This window comes from Cyprinodon tularosa, unplaced genomic scaffold, assembly GCF_016077235.1.
Source record: "Cyprinodon tularosa strain WSP-4 unplaced genomic scaffold, ASM1607723v1 ctg371, whole genome shotgun sequence".
NCBI classification, from domain to species: Eukaryota; Metazoa; Chordata; class Actinopteri; order Cyprinodontiformes; family Cyprinodontidae; genus Cyprinodon; species Cyprinodon tularosa.
This window is the reverse complement of record NW_024039087.1, coordinates 77,205-97,544: the sequence shown is the minus strand read 5'-3', so window position 1 is coordinate 97,544 and position 20,340 is coordinate 77,205. Positions and strand designations below refer to the sequence as shown.

At 38.4% G+C, this 20,340-nt stretch overlaps 2 protein-coding genes across 2 annotated transcripts; one reads left to right on the top strand and one right to left on the bottom strand.

Annotated features, from left to right (window-relative positions):
* Positions 1-57: 57 nt before the first annotated feature.
* On the top strand, positions 58-15,745 carry si:ch211-203d1.3 (protein phosphatase Slingshot homolog 3). The gene is made up of 17 exons (XM_038296530.1): positions 58-195; positions 3,583-3,739; positions 6,226-6,263; positions 6,325-6,505; positions 7,176-7,291; positions 7,365-7,433; positions 8,049-8,114; positions 9,234-9,416; positions 9,743-9,836; positions 9,951-10,079; positions 10,289-10,335; positions 10,465-10,611; positions 13,140-13,340; positions 13,454-13,625; positions 13,718-13,795; positions 13,884-13,979; positions 14,444-15,745. Exons 2-17 carry the CDS (start codon positions 3,692-3,694, stop codon positions 14,576-14,578), a joined length of 1,800 nt encoding a protein of 599 aa, XP_038152458.1. The 5' UTR covers positions 58-195; positions 3,583-3,691; the 3' UTR covers positions 14,579-15,745.
* Positions 15,742-20,013, bottom strand: mrpl18 (mitochondrial ribosomal protein L18). The gene is made up of 4 exons (XM_038296532.1): positions 19,741-20,013; positions 19,464-19,632; positions 16,927-17,161; positions 15,742-16,008 (listed from the first exon to the last, which is right to left on the bottom strand). The coding sequence occupies exons 1-4, from the start codon at positions 19,823-19,825 to the stop codon at positions 15,931-15,933; spliced, it is 567 nt and encodes a 188-aa protein (XP_038152460.1). The 5' UTR covers positions 19,826-20,013; the 3' UTR covers positions 15,742-15,930.
* Positions 20,014-20,340: the final 327 nt, after the last annotated feature.

Here is a 20,340-nt window from a genome sequence, read left to right as displayed (position 1 = left end):
TGTGATGTGCGTGTGGAATTTCTCTTAATTTCTTTTTTTAACTCTCTCTCTCTCTCTCCTCCCTCTCTCTCTCCCCCTCTCTCGGTGTAAATGGTCTATCTACAGCAGCAGAGGGCGGAATAAGGAGCTCTGGGTACGGAAGACATACCCAGACGCCAAAACAGGAAATTAGAGCGGAGGACCCAGTCTGGAAAGGTAGGAAATGGGCTTATTTCTTGTAACTGATCCTAATTCCTACTGTCTTTGGGCTGTAGTCCCCAGCAGCAGCAGTAAAATCTGCCTCGCTCACAGGTTGCGCTGCTGATTTGTTGCGCGTTCTGTTGGTGTGACGAACCTCAGCTACTTGGAGCGCACTGTGTTTATATCACTCTGTGTTTAAACAATAACATCGAAATGATTCTCTATCAACATGATCGAGGCATCAATTGGGTAATTTATTCCGTTTATTGCAGTGGATGCTCCGCTTTTTACACATAGATGGGCAGCAGACCACAGTACACACTGTGCTTTGCATGAATAACGGGGAAAGCTGCCCATAGGAAACTGTATTTATTGTCATCTGTTGATATAAATCGCCTTGTTACTTTCGTTCTCTGATACTTAATGTAAGAGTGATCCTTTTTTATTTTACTTCCCTGTAATTGTGAACTGTTATTATAATCATGGTAATAGATTGAGACAATATCTGTCTTAAAAAATCCAAATGGCAGAAATTGTCAAAAATAGAGTTCAGTTATAATTAAATAATCATTTCACTCACTATATACATTATCTGTATTGCTTTACACTTTAATCATCAGTATCACTCCTTGATGCTCTGCTGATCCTCAAATGCAACCTTAATAGGAGTCAGTCTAGTAATTGCAGCTGATATATTTGCATTAGGATTGTAAGCCCCTAATGGATGGAAACTTCTAAGAGTACAATAGGTTAATGTTATATTTAAATTATATTATGTGGTTGTTGATCCTGAGGCTTAAACTCACCTTTCTGGAAAGTTGTCCAGCAAGTTTAGAAATAAAGTGCCACGAAAAGGTTTTTAGAGGGTGCAGTGATCAGGTTTTTCTCATCCATTCCTATTTCTAATTGCATTTGATCTCAGTTTTCTGGTTTTGACGATAAAATAGAACAATAAACTTCCCTGCAGGCCCTTTGGTAGAGACATACAGTATAACAAAAAGAACTCAACTAAAAAAAAAAGTTTTTCTACTGCATTTTTGCACCATATATATTTGTCTTGAAATGCTCTGAATTTCCACATCAATGCGTTTTACACCATCTTTTTCTCCCACGCTGTTTACATTTGATCACTGCTGCAGTTTATGAAATGGAAATGTTCATTTCACTGCTAGGCTGCTGCTCATCTACTCTCTGAAAGCTCTACAAAACAAAATTTCATTTTACATACACTCTGTGTATAAAAATGACAAATAAAAGTTGTCTAAGTCTATTAATCTTTATGCATTTACACTACTGCTTCCTGTTGATAAGAAAACATAATGTGATATAATTGTTGAATGTTGCAGTTGTCTCTTAAATCCATATGTGATCATAAAGGACAATGCAAGCTTCCAAATTTAGTATTGAAAAAGCAGTTTTACTGGAAGAGACCTAAAATAATATTTATTTGATTAAATGTTGGATCCAAGCCTCCCCTTGCATTTTTTTATAGTGCACAGACTGGTATTAGGATGATTATTGTCTTATATACTGTACACTTCTAACCGTATGTCTCTAACCTTTATTTGAACAATTTTAGTAAAATAAAAGGGCAGCAAACTACATTATGTTGGTCGGTGTCTTTGTAGCTCATAACAGTAGGAGTTAGTTTTATTCACCTTCATTCTATCCTTTATTGAAAGTCTATTCTGATCACTGGGCGGGAGATAATAATAATTGATCTTACATTGGAGAAATATACCTTTGCATTTAACCCATCCCTTTAGGGGAGCAGTGGGCTGCTATTGTGCGGCCCCCGGGGAGCGGTGTGGGGTAAAGGGTCTTGCTCGGAGACCCAGGGTGGCAGTCTGTAGGAGTGGGGCTCAAATTTAGAACCTCAGGATTCCAAGCTCTATGCCCTAACCACTAGGCCGCCATTCCCCAATATCCATCTCCATTATTCTCTACAAACATGTTTTCTATCTGCAGATGATCATATTAATCCTAAAAGGCTGAAAGTTATTAGTTCTGTCTACAAAAAATGTTTACTCTTAGTAAACAGCCTACATGATAAAAAAAAAATATCTGAAATATTCAAGAGGTGGCATATTCAAGATTACATTGTTGTTAATGCCATCCTCAGGTTAGATTCTTACAATGTTTCTTGTATCATTATTGAAAAAATGTATCTATATAAATGTATCTAATGTTTATAATAAACCCCAAAGCATGATGGAACTACCACCATGCTTGTACATTCAGGATTGTTAAAACAGACATTTTTTTTTATGATATTCTGACCTCTCTTAGGTGAAGGCTATGTTTGCAGGTGTGGCTTTATAGTTGACAAGTGCTCCAACACTTTCAAAGTCTGATTATTGCCGCTAAGGACTTTATCTGTTAGGAAGGGTATCTGTTGGACCTATTACAGATCAGGTTCCTCTTCCGGTTTGCTGTGAAGGTTTTCTTGTTTCCACAGACCTCATCTGCTTCATGTACAGTAGGAACTTAGTAATGTAATGTTTTCTGACCTCTCCTAGCTTCATCCAGCTGTCTTTTTTCTCTTTTATAAATATTGCATTAGGTTTAGAGAAAAGTCAGCAGACATGTAGCAATTAATTATCCAGAGATCATATACGGCCAATTTTCTCCTGGTTGGATGATCAGTTAATCAAATTCGGACAAATTTCATTTTCTAGAATTTCAGCAAGATCTCCATCAATCTTAGACTGAAAATCCAACATGTAGCTTGTTTAAAATAAAAAATAAAGGTCTGCAACTTCTGCTTTGATGCATAAATTGAAATGATCTTATGATATCTTTGTTTCTTTTTCAAACCCTTTCCTTTATCAAATGACGACTGCCTGTTTAACAGCTTTTATATGTTCTAGTTAGTAGAATTGGCAGGTCGCACATGAAGAAAATGAATCGTTGGTATTAGCCAGGGCTTTATATATTTCTTGTGAGCATATTTCTGAGAATAGTGGTGACAGCTTGTGAAAGAAGTTCTGAGAAGAAGGAGATGCCTGAAGCAAACTGGCATCATCTGATATTTCAGAAATAACAAACCATGTCTGCACCACGTTAATTACTCTGGATTTTTTCGTTTCCACTCATAAAAACTCTGTCATCTTAATTACTTACATATTACTTTTAATTGAAATAAACATTAAGTAGCTTCATGCATTTTTCTCCATCTCAGTGCATCTAAATCAATTCTTTTTACAGAGAAAAAAAAGTTAAATGGAGGTGCCCAGACATCAGCTGTATTTTATTGATCCCATGATGACAAAAACAATGAATTAGCTCTTTTAAAAGTACTGGTAGTTTAGTATTTAGTGTAAAAAGCACACCCAAGCATATGTTTGGCCAAGAAAGTTATTTATTGGATGTTATCTAATCTTGTTATCTGTTTGCCATCAGGAAAAAATTGCCCTAGCACCAACGGTTTGCTGTTGGCTGAGGAACCTGCAGAACCTGTCTGGACCTGCAGGAAACCACTGGTTTGCTGGAGTAAGACTCTAACTGTGCAATGGCTCTGCTGACCTTGCATAGGATCCCATCCATCTCCACCGCCCCGGTGAGGCTCTAGCCGTCCCCACGTCTCTCTGTACATAAAGTCTCCCCAGATCCCCTGCTGTTTCCTTTATCTGCATATAGATCAGAGCTTTGTTTGGGTGAAAACGCTTAAGGCTGGTGTAAAAAACAAACAAAACAACAACCCCTGAATGTGTCCCTTTGTGGATACCAGCACAGAGTGCACTTGGAAGAGCATTTAATTTCCCTGATAAGTCAGACAACAGATATAATCTAGGAAACCACTTATTAAAGTGAATGAACAGCCTTATTTCTGTGTGAATGCTTTTTGAGGCCTTTAAACAAATGTATATAATCATGTTAACACTTAATCATTAGCAACTGTCTGTCCTATCTTCTCCCTTTCATCTCTCTCACACTTTCATGAAAATAATGTCAAAAACTGTTCTGTTCTTTATCATTGTCCGCTAAACCATAGATGATTTAAGTCTGGCTCCAAGTCTCATTCTTTGCATATTTTGTCACAGAATCTGATCACCAACTATCTTAACTTGTTTTCTCCTTCTTTTTTTTTTCCTTCTTCAACCCCCTCCTCATCGTTCCTCTCCTGGCTCCTGCCTACTTCTCTTTAATTTTCTTTTCTTGACTCTGTCTGGACTTGTCAGTTGCGTAAAAGGTAACGTTACTGTCTCATGTATTTTCTTTTTCTTCAGTGCTACTGCTACTTCTCTTGTTTCTCACTCCTTTTCTATGTTCTTGCATCATGTATCTTCTTTACATTTCTTCTTCTTCTATGATTTTGAACTTTATTTGGTTGCTTTAATCCCACCTCCAGCTCTTGTTTTTTTTTTTGCAACGCATAGATCTAAACAACTTGTGATTGTTTTATACCTTTACATGTGTAGTGGAATAACATGCAGAAATGCTGCCACATTTGTTTGTCTTTAACCAGAGACATACCAGTGGAAAGCATTTGAAACAATGGGAATTGCTGTGCAAGACTTTTTTTTTTATTTAAACACAACAAATTAACATTTTGCCTCAGTATGTAGAATTATATAATCTGCAAAAAAATGGCATTGGTTTTAATGTGGGGTAAATATTTTTTCATTACCTAAATGACGGATTTCTTCAAAGTCAGAAGTTTACGTCCTGTAAGGTAATGATTACTCTAAGCAAACTGGGAAAGCCTTGATAATGATATCATATAATTCAGATTATGAAAATTGTAATGATGGATTGTTTTATGGCTTGATTCAAACACACTTACTGGTGTGTAAGGATTGGGAAACCAGAAAGGGAATCGTTCACCCCCATAAATCGGGTTACCACATACGAACAATTTCAAGATTCCTGAGTTTGTCACAATAAACTGTTCTGACAAGCATAAACAACTTTGGAACGTCCGTCTGCCTGAGATTATAGGAGGAATATGGGTTCTGTGTCCCAGAAAACATGTTTCGTTGCAAAACTTGTAACTAAAGTCCAGCTGCTTAGAGAATCACCCTCCTTTACCAGCATGGGCTAAAATGTCATTCATTAAGGAAGAAGCCAATTCTGCAAAAAGATTTAAAAAATGATTTGCAGTTCTGTGGTTTGATCAAACCCAAGTTTACCAGTTATACATTGTGAGGTTAAAGAGCCAAAATTGAAAGCACAAGAAATCCTTGGCTGGTCCCCTACAATTCCTTTTAAACATCAATATTTGTACTAAAATATTATTTCTGTCATGATTTGTGGACATTAAGATATAAAGAGAAGTGTTATCTCCTGGCTCAGACCCTGTAATTCAGTGAAAGGGTGGAGCCAGAGTAAAAAAAATATGCAAGAGGGGGTCACTACAGTGGCTGGAAGATGGAGGGAAGTGGGCTGCCATTTGGCTGGGGTTTGACTGGCAAGGGCCATTTTGAATGGTTGCTACTGAATATGTGAGGTACAGAGGTGGCAGCATCATGCCTCTGATTGGTCTTCCAAGTGAGCAGAGACCCTGAGCACACCACCAAATTTAGTCACAGTGTGGCTTAACGACAAACAAAATGTTTTTGTGTAGCCATCACAAAGAGGTGATCTCAGCCCAATAGAAAATATGTGGGCAGAGCTGAAAAGGTGTGTGCAAAGAAGGTTGCAAAAACAACCCGACTGAGTTACACCAGTTCTGTGAGGAGGAACGGGGCAAACTTCAAGCAAACTGTTGTCAGAAGCTTTTGAAAAGGATCTCCAAAACATTTGACTTTGAATGGTTGACGGTAGTGGTGTAACATATCGTAAACTTCTGAGTTTTAAGAAATTAACAAATATAATTATAAAAAAAATAATAATCATCAAAGGGGAAAAAAGGGTTAATTTATACCTATCCAAGAGGGAGAGTCAGCGCTGGTAAAGGCTGTAAAGAGGTCAAATATCTGCAGGGGTATTAGAGACTATATATATATATATATATATATATATATATATATATATATATATATATATATATATATATATATTTTACTGTTCTATCTCACTAATGAATTTGTATGTATTTTGAAGGATGAAGGCCTCCAAAAGAAAGGACGACTTCAGAAAAGGTAGGTCTTTACCAAATTTAAATAATCTAAAAACTAAAAACTAATTGTTCTCCATGTCCAGAGAGAGTTTCGCTCTGGTTAAAGGAGCGGCCCTCCTACTGGAAGATGGCGACGTTGGTGGGCTGGAAGAAGAAACTTCTACTGACGACGTATCTCCTGTGAAAAAAGAAGCATCAGACACGCGGCTCAGACACCTCCACGCCATGCTGGAACAGCTCAGACCAGAGGACACCATCAAGCTGGTGAGCCCTGGTGCCAAATGCATAATGTGATTAAAGCCAAAAAATGAAAAATTAAGGCATGGGGAGAATTTAGTTTAAAAATCCTACTGTGAAGATGATAAAAATGCAGGTTTTGGTCTTATGCTTGCATTAGAATAGATAAAAATATTTATAATTTATAGTTATGTTTAAAAAAAAAAAAACTTTGCTAATGATAATTAATTTATACTGTAATAGTTAATATTTATACTTTATCTTTTCATATTTATATTTCATAAATAAAGTCAGGGGCAGTTTGATAGTCCAGAACTTTCTCAGGCATTTCATTAAAAGCCCTTACATTTTAGGAAAGCTTTGATGGAAATTTTTAGCAGCTTTGAGTCGATATCTTAAAAAAAAACAACAACTTGGGAATCACAAATACCGTTACATTTATAAGAGGTTTATAGCACCTGCTGCTGGAGGCAATTCAGCTTAGATTCTCTTTACATCTGTGTTCAACAGTGTGACACACTTTCAAGATAAAACTGAACCAAGAAAGACAGAAAACAAGGATTTGTATTATTTCCTATACAATCTGCTCATATTTTCTAGTTTTCGCAGTCAGTTAAATGTTTATGCTTCTATCAGGCCTCATGTTGCATGTGAAGGATTTTTATTTTTCTGCACTGACTCGTCCTCTGTCACGTAGGCGGTGGAGCTGGAGTCGGTCAGCACTGTCAGAGTCAGGTATCTGATCGTCGTCTCCACGCTGGCAAGCAAACAAGAGAGCATTCTTCTGGGCATTGATTTTCCCAGCTCAGACAGGTGACAGTAACTCAGATGCCTATTGTAAAAACAGCCTACTGGTTTGCGAATCTAAAATTTTGTCTCTTTGCAGCGATCATTGCACCATTGGCCTGGTTCTGCCGCTGTGGAGCGACACACAAGTCTATCTGGATGGAGATGGGTAGGAGATATTTACAAGATTTAGGAAGAGAGAGAGCTGAAGTGAAACCAGCCTGCAGCCTTGTGTCTGGGTTTCCTTCCAGAGACAACTTGTTATTCATAGAGTCGACTCATTTGCTATAAATTCCACATGCTCATTCTCACTCAGGCTCTTACATAAACATGAAGCTCATGTGTTCGGGGAGAGTTCAGCTGCTGAAAGCTGTGTTAAAAGCATCTAGTGTCTAAATGTCTGCAGAGAGGCAATGTGAAGCAGGGCTAAACATTCAGGCTCACATGGTGTGAGGACTGAGCCTGCTGTGTATTAACTGATCACCCTTCACATGCTGAGTGTAACACTTTGGTTTCAGCCCTCATAAGGCCAGATCACATCTCACACTGAGTCACTTTTTCTCCTATCTCTCCTCCCTCACATTTGCATTTTTACGTTATTTACCTGAATTGTCACTTATGCCTGCTGAATATTTTCCTTTCCCTCGTTCTAGCGGCTGCATTTTTTCCCAGTAATTGTCTCTTATCAGATGTTTTCTTCCATAACGCTCCTTGACTTGTTGCTTTTCCCAGGAGCTCATTATCAGAGCTCATATCTGTGTTTTTTCTTTTTCTTCTTTTGCAGTGGTTTTAGTGTGACGTCAGCAGAGGAGACCAGAAATTTTAAACCCGTTTCCATGCAGACCATGTGGTGAGTACTGCTGACACAAAAGAAGTAAAAACCATAATGATCAGGTGTCTTAGGGAGTGTCGAGGGACGAGGAGGCGCTCGGATTTCAGTTTTTACCCTCAGGCATTTTAGCCCTTTTTATTTCCCACTAGTTCTCAGAAAACTGGGAACAAACTGGAATAATAAAAAAAAGCCTATCATCACAACTATACTCTCTTCTTCAGGTTTTCTCACACCTTGTGTTTACCATTAGTCCAGCACATTGAGACACATTTGTTGCAAATTTCCTACTTCTGAACAAGACAAAAAAAAACGTTTTCATCAATGAAATTTGTTTGTATAGAAATTAGAGGTTTGTTAGGCTCCAGTTCTGCTCATTTTTACCTGCCTGCCCTCACATGGCAGGTACCAACCTGTCAGATCGCTCCAGTCCAACTAGCACCTAAAAACAACATCTCTTGTCCTGTAGATGCTTATAAAGCTAGTTGATAATCTCCTGTCTGAAAAGTGCATTGGTTTGAAGACGTTTCGCTTACCATCCCGGAAGCTTTTTCAATTCAAAATGTCAGAAACAGCATTTATACAGTGGACCAAATCAAAGCCTTTTTTTTCTTAGAAAAAATGCTTTTTTTTTTACAGGTTTGAGAATCTGATTTAGATGAAGTTAATATATTTAGTAAAGAAACCTTCATTTGTCTTTTCTTTATGAAGACAGAGAATAGCACCAATGAAAGAAAAAGGAGCACCACTTAGTCGTGGATACTTTCTCCAAGGGTTATAGACTTTTCTAAATGAACACCTCAGAGATGACTGGCTAAACCTTACTCTTGCTGCTGCTGTTATAGGTGGCATTGTTGGGTTTATTACCCAATCTTCTTCTAAAAACAGCTGAAGCTCAGCTTCAATGGAGAAAATCATACAAGCTCTCTAGATAACAGTCATTGTCCTGCAAAATTACGGCCTTCTTGTCCTCTTCTGTTGCTGCTTTCGGCTTATTTAGATGTTACTTTTTCTTTGGTTTGTAAAAAAAAAAGAAGAAGTTTAAGGGGTGTGAATACTTTCTCAAGGCACTGCCTTTTGGTAATGGCTGTGCTTCTTTCTTAAGACCTGATCTTTCTACCTTGTCTCTGTTTCCTTCAGGTCTATCCTACAAGTCCTGCACGGCTGCTGCGAGCGGGCAGTCAAAGCAGCACTAATCCCAGGCTGTGGGCTGGAGTGGGCCCAGCACTACGCCCAGCACATTGAGTCCGATCGGTTCTGCTTGAACGAATGGGAGGCCATGAATGACCTGGAGTCAGTGCGCCGGGACAGTAGTGGACAAAGGTTAGAGGCTTGTTTCTTTTTATTTTATTTTCTATTTAGATTAGTGATCTGAAACACTTCTGCAACCAGAGGTGGAACAGGAAACTATCTGCATTTTATTTACTGCAAAGTTAAAACAGAACCATCTAAAAGTGCAGCACATCAAGAAGTTAATGCTTTAGCACAATCAATTTTCAGTTGTAATCTTACTTAATATTTGGTTTGAAGTTTAACATGTTTTATCCTTTCATGCAGTTATATAAAATGAGTAAAAAGTTGTTCTGTTCCTGTTTTGCAATGCAAACAGACTGTTGTGGTAAAGCTTCTTATTTTTTATTTTTAAAAAGCTCTGCAGATAGAGTTTCCAATGAAAGGCTAATCAAAGAGAACCTGAGAGACATCATGAGGACTGAAGATCTGGACAACCTCACGTCTAAAATGGTAGGATGCATGGTTAGAGGACAGATAGTAGATCTCAAGTAGACCAGCAGGGTGCTTGAATAGTAGTGAATAGATAAATGTATGCGTTGTTTAAGGTTTCATTTGTTTCTGCAGGTGCACATTGCTCTGGAGACCAGGATAGGGTTTGACATGAGACCCTACAAGGAGTACATAGATAATGAGATCTTGGTTACCATGGCTCAGATGGACAAACCCTCGAAAATATTTGATTACCTTTACTTGGTGAGTAAAGCTGTTGTAAACCTTACCGCAGCGAAGAGGGCTTTCCCTCCATAGGTCAATATAATGACAGAAGCGAGGATGTTGTCACATGACTCCAACTTCCTCTTTGTGTGAGATGGTGTGCTGACAGTGATAGGGAAGACGACTCTGCAGGCCGTTTCCGCCTTCCTGTCTTTTTCACTAACTTGTTTTAAACTATCTATTTTCAGGGCTCTGAGTGGAACGCAGCTAACTTTGAGGAGCTGCAGAAAAACAAGTTAGTGTGTGTTATAGTGTCTGTAAATGTGTCTGTCTCCAGATGTTTCATGATGAGTTTAATTCAGAAGTATGAGTTTTTGTCTTTGCAGAGTCACTAACGGTGACTCTGCTTCTGTGTGCTTCTCAGCGTTGGCTACATTCTCAATGTCACAAGAGAGATCGACAACTTTTACCCAGAATCCTTCACCTACATGAACATCAGAGTGTACGACGTGGAGGCCACCGATCTGCTCTCTCACTGGCCGGACACATACAACTTCATTAACTCTGCAAGGTGGAGCTGATTCGCAAGTTTAAAACCCTTCATGACTCACAGTTTGAATTAAAACATATTAGATGACTTCTAGAGCTGAATGACTGTGAGGAAACATGGTCTGCCCGGGTTTCCCCGACCCTCACCTTCATGGTCCACAACCTGTATGCAGTCCTCACAGAGATCCATTTTATGATTATTCTAAAGCTTATTTTAGTGTAAAACTTACTGAGCCCCTAAAGGCACACTGAAGAGAAATAAAAAATGTTCTCTTGCACACCAGTTATAGTTTTGCAAAGTAGATGTTGCAACGAAGAGGTCTGGTTCTCCTAAGTTAAACGCCTCTTGGATCAAGTTCTTTTAATATGGCCTGTACTTATATATTCCCTGTACTTACTGTATAAAGAACTTTTTTAATTCAGGAAACTTGACCAATGCACTTTACACTACATTCAGTCATTCATTCATCCATTCATTCATTCATTCATTCACACACTGATGGTGGCAAACTACATTGTAGCCACAGCTGCCCTGGGGCTCACTGACAAGCTAGGCTGCCATACATTGGCACCAGCGGGCCCTCTGACCGCCATCAGTAGACAATGCCGGTGAAGTGTCTTGCCCAAGGACACAACAACACTGAAAGCCAAAGCTGGAGCCCTCCAATTGAAGGCCAAACTCCTGCACCTGAGGCCACAGTCACCCCAGTGGCACAGACCTCTAATTTTTTACCTTTAATCCATTTTCCAGACATTTTTTAAACATCCATCTCTATCCGTGCAGTTGACCAGTGGTTTGCAAGTGTGTGTGAATGAACATAACAACATAATCAATGTTTGTGTATCCTCTGGGCCGAAATAGACCACAAAACTTCAGGATACCTTTTAAGTGACGTTCAGACACAACATAATGGTGACATCTTGCATGCAATGCAGCAATGTCTTTGTATGGTAGCCCAAAATGAAAATATAGTCTAATTGGTTCATGTTCATCCATTTTAATGAATACTGTTGCCCGAAATGCGCATGCGTTCGAACGAGAAACTAACTGGTGCACAGGAGAAAGTATTTGGTGCGCACAAGAAACTAAATGGTGCCTACAACAAACCAACTGGTGCACAAGAGAAACTGGTGCACACGAGAAACTAACTGGTGTGGACAAGAAAGTATCTGATTCACACAAGATACTTTCTGGTGCACACAAGAAAGTTTTTTTTTTTTTTTCTTCAGTGTCCCTTTAGGGGCTTAGTAAAAAAGTGGTACAATTTTCTCAAGTATTAGTGCAGCGTTTCCTAAACGTTTCAGCCTGTGACCCAAAAAACTGTACTAGAATATTCTCAGTATTGACTGAAATACCATAACTTCTAAAGATAATAATAAAAAATATTAACCATAGTAATAAAAGCGTAATGTTAACAAAACAGACCAAAATTCCATTAATTTAGTTTTGTCCATTTCTAAGTTGTACTTTAACATCTTTAAACACATAAATAAGCTTCATCATGACCATTTTCATTGTGTAGGATAATTTCTTTAAAGGATCTCAAGTAATTGAGATAATTGTAATTGTTGTTCCATGACTCTGAAAGGGGCCCTGACCCTCAATTCTGGAATTAGTGTATTGGTGAAATGTATGTGCATATTTAAGCGTGTATTTAAATGTTCTGCTTTATCAGGATCAGGGAAAATTCACAGTAAATTAAACATGACATGTTTTAACCTTATTTGACCCCAGATTCTAAATCAGTTGACATATTTCCCTTTTCTTTTTTTACTATTATATTTTTTTTTTTTTTTATGCATCTCAACATTTGGCTGTAAATCTAGTAAATGATTAGGGCAGATTTACTGCTATAACAGATCTGGTGGAAACATACTTGCATGCAAGTCTGCCCCATGAAATGACAACTAAAAGAACTGTTACAGAGAAACCTTTGATTTAAAGGAGCAACCGCTCATATTGATGATGAGGTTTCTGAGTTGTTAGATGTAGCTGTTAGGGATTTGTTCATGAATTTTTAAAGCCCTTTGATGAGCAGTAAAATATGCCTCAGAGAGTAGAGCAGTCAGCCCGTTAATGTTTATCACATTTGGGTGAGATGTGTTGTAATTTGGACTTTGTGCTAAGCTTATTTGGCACCACAGTACAAGTAGATAAGTTCTGAGGCACACTTTTGATTAAATATGTCAGGAAAGTCAAAATTCTTGATCTTAACCACATTTTTGTTTTAAAAACTTTATATTTACTCCTTTTGATTCTGTCTAAAAAACATCACTTCAACCAAAGTCTCTTTGTTGGATTCTCATTAAAAACAAAAAGCTGTTAAAGTCGACGGTTATTTAGTCTTTTTTTGTCTTTTTCCCAAATCTACAAATACAGCATATTTGAGCTAAAGAACTGAGAGAGAAAAAGGAAGCTTCTCCATTTTCTAGTTTTGTTTTAACGTAGAAAATCGGATGTTTGAAGATTTCCCCATCAACCAGCAGTTATCTTCCACATGTGCTGCCCTTTGAACCCCTGAGCGATTACGCCTCATTTGTGCTTCACAGGAAGAGTGGTCAAGCGGTGCTGGTGCACTGTAAGATGGGCGTGTCCCGATCTGCATCCACGGTAATCGCCTACGCCATGAAGCAGCAGCGCTGGTCTCTGGATGAGGCGCTGGCCTACGTCCGGGAATGCAGGTCTATTATCAAACCCAACGACGGCTTCCTGAAGCAGCTGCAGACCTACAGTGGTATCCTCAGTGCAAGGTAGGACCTGATGTCACCTCCACCAAAAGAACATCTGAATGTTAATTTGTGTGTGAATGTCTGAAGATATCAGTCACATCAGTGCTTTAATGTTTGTTTGTCTGTCTTTGCAGCCAGCAGCGTCACAGCGCTCTCTGGAAGCCCAGACAGAAGTCTGTGCGAAAGGAGCAAAGTGCGCAAGATGGAAAGCCAGGAGAGGAGGAAGAGGATGAGGAGGAATATGATGACGAGGAGGAGGAGGATGACAGCTCAGATGAGGAAAATAATTCAGAAGAAGACCAAGAAGTAATCCTATCACTTCTACAAAACAAACCTGCCATTTTTTGTTGTTTTTTTTCAGGCTAATTGATCTCAATTTGTTTCTCAAACACATTCAGGTGTTTGAAGAAAAAGCTCCACCATCTGACATCCAGGAAGTAGAAGGTCCCACCATCACTATAAATGAACCGGACAAGGTCAGCCAATCGGATTACAGGACAGAACATGCAAAAACGTTTGATCTTAAGACACTGATGATTCACCACATATTGCTTTAATCCAAAGGTCGCTCCAAGCGTGAACCGCAGTGGCAGGATGAACCTGTTCTCCCTCATGCAGTCCATCAGTGAAATGGATGACATGGAAAAGGGACATGAAACGGTAAATATTATCATTAAAAGATGTTTTCAAAAGATATAAATATAAAAAATATAGCCGCCGATGTCTGGGGGACAGTAATTCGCCTACATAAGTGAAAATGGGGACAAGCACACAGGACGTAACGTAAACATATCACCAGAGTGATTGACAATTTGGAGTACCACTTAGTTTGAACATCCACCAAAAAAAAAAGAACATCCTCCTCTATACCTTTAACTAAATCCTTTGGGTAAACATCTACAAACAGATGTCTTTGAAAAGTATTTAGAAAACTTTCAAAGAAAGCATCAGGTATTTTTTTTTTAGCATGTTTTTTTCCCCCCGTTCAATCTGTTTCATTTTATTCATAAAAGTTTTCAAACACTTTCTGCTGCGTATCATCCCCCATTTCTTTCTTTGCATGGATTCTCTGCACATTTAAATCTGCCCTTTTATAACAAACTCTGTTCAACTTCTGTGCAAAGCTTCCTGGCAGTCCGAGACGCTCTCCTAAGCAGCGGAGGCGCAGCCAAGGCCGACGGCTGACCCACCAAAAAGCGTGCTTAGATGTGTCGCCAGAGCCACGCTCCCTGCCGGACGATGGACGAAGTAATCACTAAAGTGGACAAAAGCCTGGACAATCAGGGAGGCACAGGAGGGAGGGGGTTCAATAAAGGAAATCCTGATGGGGGAGGAATCCAGGAACAAAGCCAAGGCAGTTCTGTTGAAGATGTAGTTGATTTTGCTAGGCTTGCATTGCATACCTGAGCTCCTAGTGATACCTGGGTTATTACTCTCTCTGCAGTATTGCTGTAACACTCCCAGCCTGGATTTCATTTAGCTCATGTCAGTCTGTCAAATGGTATTATGGTTATAAAATCTTGTCACCATGATCCCACAGACCCTCCCTCCTGCCCACTGGAGTTCACCCTTCAACACTTCAGAGAGATCTATGCAATACCTGTAATCTCTCCCCCGCTGATGAACACACGGCTTTTTAAACGACCCCATCACACCTTCTGCTTTCTAAGATCTCTGCTGGAAGGATTTCACTGTATCAAAGCTGTGCATTACGGACCACGTTAAAGGCCAGTTTTATGGCGCATGCTTGATTGCCAAACTGTTTTTTTATGTGCCAGTAAATCTATTTAATTATATATATATATATATAAAAAAAACAATAAGGAACAATTGTAGATGGTTTTTATTCTGATGTATTCACCAGGAGTGCATGAGTGCCTTTAACCTGAGAGTTAAATATTTGCTGGATTTTTTGTTTTTATCTCTAAGATGACTCCATCTTGGATCTTTCCTAGTTTCTCTGCTTCATCCATGTGATTTCCAGAGATTGTGCTTCTTTACAGTATAGAGGACTCCATTTGTATTTGCTGGTGGTCTGGATGCATTTGTTTGTGTTTATATACCAGCCTACAAGACCAAATTGTTCAGGGTTTCTTCTTGTGTGTATTTATAAGAATTGTATTCTTTATTACCCAGATGTCACCAGATGCCAACATGGCTCATTTCATGTTGGTTGTATCTTTGAGTGCATCCAAGCTAAATAATTCATTAAACCTGCATGTGCACAATGAAAATCAATTCCATTCACTTTATATTCCCACACTGTTCACACTGCCTGAGGCAAACCTGCACTGTACTGTGATCTGATTGGTAACTTTAAGTTGCACCCAAAGCTGTTCTATTGTTGTGGCGAGTACTTGGCTTTCTACAGCTCACTCCTGTTTACGAAAAACTCTGTGGCAAATAAAGACATCCTAACCAAGTCATTTAGTCTATTTATTAACAAACAACAGGAGATCAGATTTATTCATTAGACACATGACAGTATTCATCACATTCTCCTTTATTTCAGCCTTTCTAATGTAAATATCTGTACAGTAATGTGACAAAAGAAGGTTTTATAGATACAATGGACGTTTATAAAAGCAATATATGGGAAGGATGCTGCACTTTAGGTCCCAATGTATTTCCTTCTGGGTTCACTGAGGATGACTCCTCCCTGTTTCATCGCAGCTCTGAAGGCCTGAACCTGTGAAGAGGAAAAAGATGAAACTTAAAAAAAAAAAACCAGTAAAAATCCATAAAAAAAACATGAATGCTACAGTCCTTAAAATTAATATTTTGACAGCTCTTCTGTTTACTTTTTTGTTCTCAAAATTTAAATATCAAAGATAATCTGAGAAAAAAGCTGGGAGTTTTTCATGTTTTAAATGAAGGCAGCCATGAATGAGTCACTTCGTCAGTCTAACCACCACTGTCAGATTTCTGACTTTGCAAGACTATTTTATTTCTCCATGAAATGCCCCATTGATATCAAAGTCTAAATAAAAAATAGAAAATCTATAAGGAGGAAAATACTTTTCACAAAAAAATGCATTTAAAAAAATTCTGATTCTTGCCTTGTCGTTAAAGTTGTGGACTCATGTTCTATCTTCTGGTGCAAATGCCTGGAGACACTGCATTTGTAAATAGCCCACTTTACAAGGTTTATACAGGAACAAGTAATTTAATGCTTTACGATCAACTGGAAGGAGTTCCGCACAAACACATGGTACGAGTTATATCTGTTATAATATATCTGACGAAATTGTTTTATGTATAAATGTATATATTTTTTTAAAAGCATTCTAAATGCCACTATAATCTAATTAAATGAATTTTAATGCCTATTAAGGCCTTAATTCAAAAAATTATAATTGAATGACTTTTAATGTTTTTTTAATGACCCGCAGAAACCCTGCTTTATTATGGGCCGTTTAAGTTTTTATTCATGTTCCTCGCTGAAAGCAGCGCACAGTAATTAGCATCTGAAACTTTGCCTGATGTATTTCTAAAGAAAAAAAAAAGACTTTTCTAAAAGAGAAATGAAAAGAAAATATTTTTTAAGAACCCTACATCTAAGCACCTTTGCTATAAGTAGTAACACTTTCTGGGTAGAAATACTTACTGCGTCTGAGCGGTAAGTCCAGGGAATCGCCCTGTACACCATCCTGGTGATGCCCGCCTGCTGGCATCGTTGCGCCAGAACCTCGCCCACAGCCTGACACGCCGCAACACAGTTTGTGGAAGCCAGCTCCTTCTTTATGGCCCACTCCTTGGTGGAGCAGGAGAGAACGGGAACAAGCGAGGTACAGGAGAACACCTCCGCCGTGACATGGTGCTGGCTGCGAGTAAACATCAACCTGAAATGATGAAAGAACCAGGAGATGGTCTAAATATTTTAACATGGTGAGTTTCAGGAAAGTTCAACCTTTTTAAATTTAAACTGTTCTTTCGTCTGTAACGACTGTTTTCTCTAACCACAAAGGGTTGAATTTATCAAATCCTTCACTTTTACTTCAAAATAAATAATTTTTCCTCAGCTAGATGCAAATTGTAAATATTCTAACATGACTGGAACAGTCATAAAGATGCTTTTTCATCCATCTAAACCACTAGTATTTAAGAGTTAAAACTACCGCTGAAACAATCGAATGAATCATGATTAATCGATTATTGAAATAACTGTCAACTAAATTAGTAATCGAATAATCATGGGAGTATAGCGACTCTAAAACATACCTTTAGCTGACAGAGCAACAGAATTAGAGCTGTAATTATGCAAAGATTGTACAAAAATATATATACATTTTGCATTTAAGATAAAAAAAAATGTGCCCTTCAATATGCTCTATGCAGAATTCCTCAAGTGTAAAAGTTTGTTTCACCTGGTTTAATTTTGTGAAAAGTCTTCTTTAAAGAATCTTTGGCTATCCAATTATTAATCGATTAATGTAAAAATAATCGACAGGCTAATCGACTTTTAAAACTTATCATTAGTTGCAGCCCTAAAAAAAACAAAACTCTACTAACCTTGTTTCTCTCAATACTTGAAATGGTGGAGGTTCGCCCAACATTACTACAACAAAGAGGTATAGTGACTGAAAACCCACCAGATAGAAACCAAAAAAAAAACAACAAATCTGTCTTTTGCGGAGTGGCGGCCTAGTGGTTAGAACATTGCGCTTTGATTCCTGAGGTTCTGATTTGAAGCCCCACACCTATGACTGACACTCTGGGTCCCTGAGCAAGACCCTTTAACCCCCCAAGTGTTCTTTGGGAGCCACACCATGGCAGCCCACTGCTCCCCGAGAGGATGGGTTAAATGCAGTGAATGAATTTCATTTATTTGCACTTGTTACCGTGTAATGACAATAAAGGTGAATTCTAATTCTTTTTTTTTCTGTTTCTTATTTTTCCCTGTAATAATCTCCATACTGTCATAACCAGTGGTGCAGTGGGTAGCAATGCTGCCTTGCAGCAAGAAGGTTCTGGGTTCAATTCCTTGCCCAGGGTCTTTCTGCATGGAGTTTACATGATCTCCCTGAGCGGTTCTCTCCGGGTACTCCGGCTTCCTCCCACATTCTAAAAACATGACTGTTGGGTTAATTGGCTTCTCTGAATTCTCCTTAGGTGTGAGTGTGTGTGTGAATGGTTGTTTGTCTCTGTGTTGCCCTGCAATGGACTGGTGACCTGTCCAGGGTGTACACCGCCTCTCGCCCATAGACAGCTGGGGATAGGCAGCAGCACCCCTCGCTTGGGATAAGCGTGACGGAAAATGGAAGGATGAATTTCCATACGTTATACATGATTATACTAACTTACCTACAAATCTACTCTTGCACGTCCATATTCATGTCTACATTTGTAAAGAAACTGTAACCGATATGGCCCCATGTTCTCATGCAGGTACGGAGAGTCAAAACTGAACTGGATAAAAAAGCTTTTAAATTCTTCACCCCATCGGCATGCAATAATGCAGAAAAGGACTTGGAACGATGTTTTATCTCTGCAGGAATTCAAATCTTTAATAAATGAAAGATAAATAAAAAAAATCACAACTGGATGCTGGTACAGCACTTTGTAAACTACTCATCTTGTCTGTAAAGTATTTCTTCTATGGGTAAGATTTATACTTGTATAATCCCCTAACAAACATTTCAATAGTTTATTGTTTTTATTCCATATTTCTTCTAGCTCATGAGATATTAAAGAAGAATCTGATCAGTGATCAGTTTCCTGTAACCAATGAAAGATTTTATGCATACATTATTGATAATGTTATTGTTTTCAGACTATTTAATGCTGCATTTCAAAGCTATCTGATCATGCTAAGGTATCTTATGTTTCTTTTTGAAGTTAATATTTACTTCATATACTATATATATGTAAGTATTACGTTGTAAATGTACCATATATTATGAAATATATCACCAAATCATCCTAGCAGGTTTGTTATTTTCATCTCCTGATATCTCACAGGGAAATATCTTTAAGTTCTTATTAAGAGTATATTAGCTACATCCACTGCAAATGTTGTAATTATTGGAGCCATATTAAATCAAAGGGCCACCAAAAGCCATTATAGCTTTGGAAAAGGGTTAATGTTTCATTCTGGGAACGCCTTTCCTTCCAGCTCCAAAGAGGCGATCCGTTTATTTTCACCTGTGGTAGAACTGCTGATGAGGCCAGGTGGTCTTCCAGCCCCGGTCCTTCACTGCTAGCACCAGCTGCTCCAGGTTCCGCGGGTTTCTGTTCACAAAGGTCGGGCTCACGGCTTCGTTCTCATCCAGGATGGGTTCGGGCTGAGCCGAAGCCTGACTTAAACACCGAGCTAATTAAAGAAAAGCCCAACCTAGTTACCAACAGCGACTCAATAACAACAACATTAATTATTTTTATGTTTTTTAATTTTATATTTTGGTGTTTTTTTGTAACTCACCTGAGTGCTTTGAAGCAAAACCCGAACCACCCCGGTGAATTTGACCCAACAGCCGAACCAAACCGCTGATTTCCTTCAGAGCCATCTCTATTAAGCTTTCTGCCACTTATAGAATTAAATACAGTCTATTATATGAAATCCAAGAACACTTTGTGTCCTTAGACAGTTTAAAACTAACGCATTTCTAACAAAACACTGACTTATAAGGTTTCACCGTGTCAAGGAGAGCGCCATCTTTGACACCCCAACGACATCCGGTTCACTCGACTCGGTGTTACTTTGAAAGAAGCACGGACAGAAACAGGCGCTTGTATTTTACAAGGCCTTTCAAACTAATGATACTGTGGGAAGAGCACAAATAAAATATTTGTTGTTTTAAATAATAATGCTAAATATAAACATAAAAATAGGACAGCATTCTAGTTCATGGCTTTCCACTGTTTTAGCTTCTGAAAGATAGTAATAGGAATAGGTGTTCTTCAGATGAATCTCACTTCTTTTACCTAGATTTAAATATATACATCAAGGATTAAAGCAAAAAAAAGAAAATCCTGAGCCTGAATTTTTTCGACACAGGTGAGATATATATATATATATCAG

Excerpts from the sequence above, each read along its gene's own strand:
- si:ch211-203d1.3 (XM_038296530.1), top strand. The coding sequence starts at position 3,692 with ATGGCTCTGCTGACCTTGCATAGGATCCCATCCATCTCCACCGCCCCG. Across the intron at positions 9,837-9,950 it reads ACAACCTCACGTCTAAAATG|GTGCACATTGCTCTGGAGAC; the intron begins GTAGGATGCATG and ends TTGTTTCTGCAG. Across the intron at positions 10,612-13,139 it reads AACTTCATTAACTCTGCAAG|GAAGAGTGGTCAAGCGGTGC; the intron begins GTGGAGCTGATT and ends TGTGCTTCACAG.
- mrpl18 (XM_038296532.1), bottom strand. The coding sequence starts at position 19,825 with ATGGCTCTGAAGGAAATCAGCGGTTTGGTTCGGCTGTTGGGTCAAATT. Across the intron at positions 19,633-19,740 it reads TTTTGCTTCAAAGCACTCAG|CTCGGTGTTTAAGTCAGGCT; the intron begins GTGAGTTACAAA and ends TTCTTTAATTAG. Across the intron at positions 17,162-19,463 it reads CATCAGCAGTTCTACCACAG|GTTGATGTTTACTCGCAGCC; the intron begins GTGAAAATAAAC and ends TCATCATTTCAG.